Source organism: Nematolebias whitei, chromosome 7 (genome assembly GCF_014905685.2).
Source record: "Nematolebias whitei isolate Nwh7 chromosome 7, NemWhi1, whole genome shotgun sequence".
Lineage (NCBI taxonomy): Eukaryota > Metazoa > Chordata > Actinopteri > Cyprinodontiformes > Rivulidae > Nematolebias > Nematolebias whitei.
This window is the reverse complement of record NC_056504.1, coordinates 42,147,617-42,156,531: the sequence shown is the minus strand read 5'-3', so window position 1 is coordinate 42,156,531 and position 8,915 is coordinate 42,147,617. Positions and strand designations below refer to the sequence as shown.

At 42.2% G+C, this 8,915-nt stretch overlaps 1 protein-coding gene across 11 annotated transcripts in view; it reads right to left on the bottom strand.

The window, feature by feature from the left end:
• Positions 1 to 295: 295 nt before the first annotated feature.
• The window catches only part of scn8ab (sodium channel, voltage gated, type VIII, alpha subunit b), a 49,580-nt gene continuing 40,960 nt past the window's right edge, over positions 296 to 8,915 (bottom strand). For all 11 annotated transcript variants that reach the window (XM_037678895.1, XM_037678899.1, XM_037678894.1 and 8 more), the window contains 6 exons: positions 6,379 to 6,663; positions 6,242 to 6,295; positions 6,022 to 6,159; positions 5,120 to 5,224; positions 4,753 to 5,023; positions 296 to 1,493 (listed from right to left, as the gene is read on the bottom strand). In XM_037678895.1, the coding sequence (XP_037534823.1) occupies positions 328 to 1,493; positions 4,753 to 5,023; positions 5,120 to 5,224; positions 6,022 to 6,159; positions 6,242 to 6,295; positions 6,379 to 6,663 (2,019 nt within the window). In that variant the 3' untranslated portion in view covers positions 296 to 327. The remainder of the gene's footprint in view (positions 1,494 to 4,752; positions 5,024 to 5,119; positions 5,225 to 6,021; positions 6,160 to 6,241; positions 6,296 to 6,378; positions 6,664 to 8,915) is intronic.

Here is an 8,915-nt window from a genome sequence, read left to right as displayed (position 1 = left end):
CCTGTTTCACGTTCCACCTCTTGATGTAGAGTTCCTCGTCTTATCTTTGGACCGGTGGAAGATGAGCACCACACATTCCCTTCTCTGTTTCCGTTACAACAACGCCCCACAGAATGCTGATCATGTCTGAGTCCTCAAGCTGTCACAGACGGAGCTTCGTCCTTCTGCATCAATATAGTAACGAAGTCTGTAAACAAAATTACTGAATACTATTTTTTACTTGCAAATGCAATAATCTGTACATCTGTGTGGGTGAGTTTCCTCTCACTTTGCTTGAAGTTACATTACTTTATTGTTATGAATGTGATTATTCTTCCTTCCTGCCCACTAACATTGAGATTCCCTGATGTCTTTTTGGTTTCTTCCTTTCTCTTTCCTTTCTCCTTTCCCCTCATTGTTGTCGTCCTGTTTCTCCTTCTCAGGTTTGGTAACACTGTCATAAGAGGGCAGGGAGGCAGTTGATGGCGTGCCCTCCTTCTTTTCTTGTTCTTGATTGTTTCCATCGTTCTCAGGTTTGTTGCTGGCTGGTTTGCGCTTACATACAAATCCTCGCCGGGCCAGGTAGGAACGGTAGGCCCTCTGAATGATCCTGGCAGACACGTCTTCCTGCTTTCTCCTCAGGGTGGTGGTAATTGGCTCATACGAGACCTTGGAAGGATTGGCTGCTACAAAACGCTCCTCCATTTGTTGCCTCAGCATGTCCAACTCGCCGCTGTCACCCAGTACACGCTTGGTGAAGGCAAACAGGATGTCCAGACAATGTATGCGGTCTCCACTGACCATGGGCATGTCCATAGCGATTAGCTCGATTGTGTTCGGCTTGGGGACGCGCAGCGGGTGTTCAAGTGCATCAGCAAAGTCAGAAAGCTTAGAATAGGTGATGAACTGGGAGGCATCAGGGTCAAACTTCTCCCAAATTTCATAAAAGGTCTCAAAGTCGTCCTCACTGAGTGGGTCGGCGCTCTCCTCTGTAGCCACACTGAAGTTCTCCAAGATGATGGCAATGTACATGTTGACCACAATTAGGAAAGAAATGATGATGTACATAACAAAGAAGAAAATCCCCACGGATGGGTTGCCACAGTCTCCAGTGGCAGGGGTGCCAGGGTTCTCCAGGTGGGAGTCACAGTCTGGGGGGTAGTTAAGGATGGGCAACAGCAGACCGTCCCAGCCAGCAGATGTGGTGATCATAAACAAGATGATCATGCTGTTTCCAAATGTCTCAAAGTTGTACAAATCATCAATTCCAGCCCCGTGTTTCACATACCCAAAGTTGGACATGCCAAAGATGGAGAAGATGAACATGACCAGGAAAAGCAGGAGGCCGATGTTGAACAAAGCAGGAAGTGACATCATAAGGGCGAACAGCAGAGTTCGGATTCCCTTGGCACCTTTGATGAGACGCAGGATTCTGCCAATTCGAGCCAAACGAATCACTCTGAATAGCGTTGGTGAAACAAAGTATTTTTCTATCAGATCAGCCAGAAACATTCCTGAGGTTCAAAGAAAGCAAAAAGACATGTTTGGTTAAAATACAGAAATATTTAGTAAAGTGCTGCTTAAACACAGGTAAATCAAGACAGATCATTCAGTGTTCAAATGTCTGGTTCTTCATTAACAACTTAGAAGTAACTTTTTTGAGCTCTTGGGGACAAAATGTTTGCTAATAAAAATGGTTAAAATGATCTGTTTTACTAAGTTTTCATGTAAAAAAAACACGTTTGTCACTTTTTTAAACAAATTCAAACTACCGTAATTAAAGTTTCTTATTAAATGGTAAAAAAAAAAAAAAAAAACTATAGTAGGAGCCTTTCATTTCTAGTAGGGGAAATCTTATTTTGTTCATTATACAAAAAAATGATGATGCATCTGGATTTGTTATGTTTTTTCCATTTCTCACCACTAAAGGTCCAATCATGTTTTTAATAGCATTGATTTTAGAAACTGTCATGGCAAAACCTTCATATTATACCTATTGAGGTAGTCACATTGTTGATGTTGAGATGTGTTTTGGGATTAGTTTTTGTCAGGGAGCCTTATAAATAATATGCTTTAATTAAAAAATGATGTTTGAATGCCAATAAATTAAACATCTAAACAAAATCACATACCATAAATTTGTATAAGGAGCAGAATACTGGATATTCAGTAGTCCCTCGCTACTTCGTGGTTCGTTTTTGTGGACTAGCTCTATTGTGGTTTTTCAGAGTAGGACTGGACATGACACACAATTGGCTGATTGATGGATGAGCCACACGATTGGCATGGGATTTTTTATTTAAAATGATATATTTTAAATTATTTAGCACCTGCTGCACATTTGTTCAGACCAGAGCTGCAGAAAAAGCTTCCTCCTACATCTTTGTCAAAGTAAGAGAGTCAGAGTCAGAGATTCTTTATTGTCGTTCGCACCATTTGTAGTACATGTGATGGAACAAAATTATGTACACAGGGTCCCAGTTACATCCAACAATAAAATGTAAAAGAAAAACAATGATAACATCTATGATATGAACTAATAAAAACATCATCTAAAAATACACTAAGCACTAATAGCATAAAAACATTATGTCGAACAGCAGCACGAACATGAGCGTGAGTCTGTGTGAGCAAATGAGCATGCATGAACACATCAACATGAAACAGATCTGCAGCAACATGAAACAAATCAGCAGCAACATGAAACAGATCAGTAGCAACATGAAACAGATCAGTAGCAACATGATGTGATTTTTCACTGTGATTATTCTGGTTAGAGATTCATGAGTCTAACAGCCTAGAAGCTGTTCCTCAGTCTAGTGGTTCTACACTTAATGCTCCTCAACCTCCTTCCTGAGGGAGCGGGGCAAAAAGTGTGTGTACTGGGTGAGTGGGGTCCTTCATGATGCAGGTGGCCCTCTTTCTGCATCTGGAGGTGTAAATGTCTGTGATGGTGGGGAGGCTGACTCCAACAGTCTTCTGTGCAGCCTTCACCACTCTCTGCAAAGCTTTTCTTTCTGCAGCTGTGCAGCCTCCATGCCACACGTTGATGCTCGAGCACAGGATGCTCTCCACTGCACACCTGTAGGAGGTGAAGACTGAGCTTCCCAGTCCAGCTCGTCTCAGCCGCCTGAGGAAGTAGAGTCTCTGATGAGCTTTCTTGATCAGGCTGGAAGTGTTTTTGCTCCAGCTGAGGTTGTCAATCATGTGTACACCCAAGTACATGTAGCTGGAGACCACTTCCACTGCAGATCCTCTTATGTTCAGGGGGGTGTAGGTGTGTTTGTTCCTTCTGAAGTCCACAGTCATCTCCTTTGTCTTCTTCACATTGATGTGAAGGTTATTCTCTTTGCACCAGCTCTCCAGGTGTTCCACCTCTTGCCTGTAGCTGGACTCATCATTGTTTGTGATGCATCCCACCACCGCTGTATCATCTGCAAACTTTACAATATGACAGCCTGGATGGGTAGCTGCACAATCATACGTGAGCAGAGTAAACAGGAGGGGGCTCAACACACATCCCTGAGGAGAGTCAGTGCTGAGGGTTATGGTGGAGGAGGAGAAGTTGTGGATCCTCACTGACTGTGGTCTGTTTATTAAGAAGTCTAGTACCCAGTTGCAAATGGAGGGGCTTAGTCCTAGTGTGAATAGTTTGTCCATCAGGGTTTGGGGGATCATGGGGTTGAAGACAGATGTGAAGTCCACAAAGAGCATACAGATGTAAGAGTCTTTCTGCTCCAGGTGGTTGAACGCAGTGTGGACCACAGAGGAGATGGCATCCTTGTCCATCCATTGTTGCTGTTTTAAGTGCTCTATAAATAAATTGGTATGGTATCCTCTGTTGATCGGTTCTCGCGGTATGCATACTGATGAGGGTCCTCGTTGATGTTGATGGTTGTTTTGATGTGGGTCATGACCAGTTTTTCGAAGCATTTAGTGACTATCGGGGTGAGGGCCACTGGTCGATAGTCATTCAGACCAGTCACTGTAGAGCTTTTTGGGACTGGGATGATGGTGGCAGTCTTCATGCAGATGGGAACTTTCTCCAGGGTAAGTGAGGTGTTAAAGATGTCTGCCAGCACCTCGTAGAGCTGATCGGCACATTCATTCAACACTTTTCCGGGGATGTTGTCTGGGCCGGTTCCCTTGTGTGGATTAATCCTCCTGAAAATACTCCTTACTTTTGCTGAGGGCACGCTGAGGTACTCTTCATCCGGTGGTGAGGTGAGTCTGGTGCTGGGTGGTCTTTTCGGTTCTTGGTGCAGCCCACACTGAAGGATAAACTTCCTGCTGCAGCAGAACAGCTGTTCTCCGTGCACAGCAGGAAAGTGGGTATGGCCAAGAACACATGCAGGTGGCTGAGAGCAGTGGAGGCAGGGAGCTGAAATCATGACATTCTATGCTCTTTTAGAGTGTTTAGAGTTTAGACACATCGTTTAAAACATTGCAAGGGTGTGGGAAGAGTTTAAAACACCTTCACACACACACATAGTAAAAAAAAACCAACTTCCTCCTTGTACTACTATTCGTACTTCGTGGTTTTTCACTTATTGCGGGGCTTTAGGGTATGGATCACTCACGATAAACGAGGGACTACTGTACCTCCAAGCTAGACCAAACTTTACAGCTTTGATTAATTCAGATGTTTTTTGTATATATACATTCTTGGTTGAGTGTTACTCTGAACCTTCATGACATTCTTTGTGTGAATATATGAACTAAAACACCACATACTTTTCTGTCCATAAAAAAAAAACATTTTTTAATACTTGCCCACAATGGAAAGGATGACCACAACCACATCAAAGATGTTCCAGCCGTTGGTGAAGTAGTAGTGACGCAGCGCAAACAGCTTGAGTAAAAACTCGCCGGTGAAGATCACAATGAATATGAAGTTGACCCAGTAAAGCACAACCTCTGTGTCATCTGACTGATCGTCCGTTTCCACCATCATTGTCACCATGTTAAGGCAGATGAGGATCATGATGGAGATGTCGAATACCTGCTGCGTCACAAAGTCAAACACCATGCCCTGGATCTTATTCTGAGAAAAATAAAATCATGTTTAAGGTCATTATCCCAGCTTTAAGACGGCTAAATGATAAGCTTACCAAGATTTGACGATTGATGGGATGTTTACCTGAGGCCTTGGTATTGGTTTCTGTGGTTTCTTTGACCCTAGTTTTTTCATGGCATTGTAATACTTCTTTTGCTCTTCTGTCATGAAAATATCCTGACCTCCAAAGTAAAGAAACAAAAACAATTTGGTTACAATCTCCAAAGATATAGATCACATATTTCTAATGTGTAATTTTCACAGAGGTGGTACTGATACTCATCAGAAATTTACGAGTTCGGCCTGACCCAAAACAATGCTGATATCTGAATCTGGACCTGGCCTTGGAAGATGGACAATTCCTCCTTGGATGTTATGGAAACAAAGACCCTCTGGCCCCCTCCCCACCCCCTCCCTTCCCCAAGGTTGTGGACAAGTGCCAGAACTTAACCAAGCTGGCTGATAAATAAACACCTCTTACCAGGACTATGGCTGGGGGCTAAAGATCAATGTTTCCACTAGGCTCCCTCACTTCCCCTGGTGTAGCAACCTAGGAGACGCGAAGGCACCAAAGGGCTACGTCGCTCACCTGTCGCTCATCTTGGGACCCCCCACTCCACACACATATGTTTTATGTCTATTTATGTTGCTTAGCTGTGGTAGATTTTTTTGATGCCTCAAACCGAGCCCTGTAGGACATGGTGTGAGAGATATTTTTTTATACCTCTCTCCTCCTCATGTTTTCTTCCTCTTCTCTTGTCTAAGCAATAACGGCAGTGCTTCTTAGAAGCTGCAGCCCCTGTACACTTCTGTCCATCTTTCAGACGGCTGTATGGAATTTCACTGTACTTTGTGCAATGACAATAAAGCTGATTCGGATCACACTTTCTTTAAGAAAAACAATTCTATCTCTTTAAATACCAAAGTATTCATTTAATATAAACTAGCTTTTCTGAAAAGATGAAAGTGAAGAAAATGTGTCTTATCTTTTTCTTCTGTTGGTTGAAGTTATCAATGATGACACCAATAAAGAGGTTTAAGGTGAAGAATGAGCCAAAGATGATGAATATGACAAAGTAGATGTACATATAAAGATTGTCCTCATAGAGGGGCTGGTCTTCCACCTGTAAAATGACAACATAAACATATCAAAATGCAAACTAAGCAAAGATCTGAATATCAGAAATTAAAGCTGTAAAGGCCTACCTTTCTAGAGTCTATAGCTGCGTACATAATATCCATCCAGCCTTTGAATGTTGCCTGTGAAGCAGACAATCACAGTGTAAGACAATATGTTTGCCAGTAGCAAAAAAGGGAAATGATGCAACAAAAAAGTTCCTTACCACTTGCAAGAGAGCCAGATACCCAGCACCCACATTGTCAAAATTGATCTTAACGTTTTTCCATCTGACTTCAGTGAAATTTGCGTTAATGAGCGCAAAGCACTCCGTTCTGTTGTTCACTTCGTCTGGCTCAAAGTACTCTTCCGCGGTCTCGTTGAAGCAGTAATAATACTTTCCAGCAAACAGGTTGACACCCATGATGCTGAAGATGAGCCAGAAGATGAGACACACCAGCAGCACATTCATGATAGAGGGGATGGCGCCCACCAAGGCGTTCACTACAACCTGCGGAGAGCAGCATAGAAACAAAACTGTAATTTAACCTTTCACACAGCAGCTGTACGACGACGTTCACACAGAAGAACATCTACATACACATAGAAATGCACACTCTTCTTCTATAGGAATCTCACGTGTGTTTTTTATTTATTTATTTTGTTTCTTAGCATAAGTTCAAGCCTATTATACGATACAAGGGAGTGTAAAAATACTTAGAAGGACACACAATGCACATTGCCAACAAATGACAAATGTTGCACCATGAAAGTAAACAAATAAAACTGTCTTACACATCCATTTTTATATTTTTGGAGTGGCACATGACGCTTGGTTGTAGCTGACACATGGTCATCAGTACTTGACATCAAACTGCCACTCAGCTGTAACTAATACAATTTGATCCAAAATATTGAATTAACTGAAATGTTTTGTGCCACAATGTATTGTTACACTCCTATAAGATTCATTTTTATGTATTTTATTTTACAAAACAAGATATTTAGATCCTATATAAAGCATTTGGCCAACGTATTCGAACAACTATTTTCCACCATTTGTGTAAAACTGGTCAAGTTGATTTGAATGTTGTTTTCTTACTGGAACAAGGACAACAGACTATGAAGTGCTGATAATTAAAAATCATTTGAATGTGCATTTCCAGATGCAGTGGTGTCATGTAGACAAAAAAAACCCCTCCCCCCTTCAAAAAAAAAAAATCTATAGACATACAACAAATGTAAAATATCTTTGTTCACGTTTCCCTGTCTAATATCATAATACAGAGACAATGCAACTATGTGATAAGTTAATATCACAGCAAAACTGTGATCATGAAACTCATAGTGATGAGAATCACTGAGGAGTGATGAGCAGGGATGGCAGGGGAGGGGGGATATGCAACCAGAAGTTTGTTGATCTTCCAGTGTGACAATGCCAAAGCCAAACTGTTATAAGATCAGATAACGGGACACTTGAGGCAGAGCAGAGGTCTGAAGATGCCAAGCCTAAACACAAACAAGGTTTTGTTTTTCTCTTGCTCAACAACAACCAGAGGCTGATCAGACCCATCAAAGTGGACAATAAAGAGAACTTTCTTGACTTTTCAAGTTGAAATTTATAGGCTTTTGGAAATTTGAACTGTTGGTTGGTTAGGAAGCAATTGAACCTTGAGATCGTTTAATTGGGTAATGGCCTGTTTGAGCAAGAACAATGCACTCACAAAAAGTATCTGGATGCAGTCGGGTACACATGCAAACCAACAATGAAAATGTCATCTGGCACCAGAGAGCACTAAATGGTGGCATCACAAGTGGAGTTAAAGTGTTATCAGGCAGTTCCCAGAGCATCCAGGAATTAGTCATAACAGTGAAGGTGAAGGCCATCAAACAAAAGGATCCTCTTAGACACAGTAGACAGCCATTGCAGCCCTTGGCTTTTAATAGGTGCCACATTATTGGTTCAGGGGCAGTGGTTCCCAATCCTGGTCCCTGAGGAACACCACCCTGTTTGTTTTAAGTGATCTTTTGCTCCAACACACCTGATTTGAATGAAAGGGTGATTTAACAGGCTTCTGCCAAACTTAAGGAAGTAACTAAACCACTGAATCATGTGTGATGGAGCAGAGGAACAACTAAAACATACAGGATGGTGTTCCTCAAGGACCAGGATTGGGAACCACTTGTTTAGGGCATACAGGTTTCAAAGTAGCAAGATGCTCAAACCACTGGGCATCCACATACATTATGAAGGTTCTGGGTGCCCAAGGCAGACCACCACCAAAAAGCTGTTGTGCTGAACACCAGGCAATATAGAACTTCAAAACATCTGCATTTATCTTCCAGATACAGGAACTGGACTTCCTGTGTCACCCCATAGTGTAGTTCGACGACTGGCATCGGTTGGTCCACAGGTTCACAGTCCTAGTTTAGGCTGCCGTTCACACTGGAGCAGAGATGGATGCTCACCCTTCCTGAGACTGCACCTTGGTGCAGTTTTTCGACAATTCACTACCTGACTACTCGTACATTCATCTTTAAACTGCTTGCATTATACTGAGGTCCTCAAGTGGTCAGCAAGGTATACTAATATTTTACATAACAGAAATTGAGTGGTATCAACTTGGCAATAATCCAAAGCTGATCTGCTGGCAGCACAACAATTCAGTTGCCACAGCAAGAAGGTCCTGGGTTTAATCCCTGGATTGGACCTGGGGTCTTTCTGTGCAGTTTGCATGCTCTTCTCATGTTTGCATTTTTTCC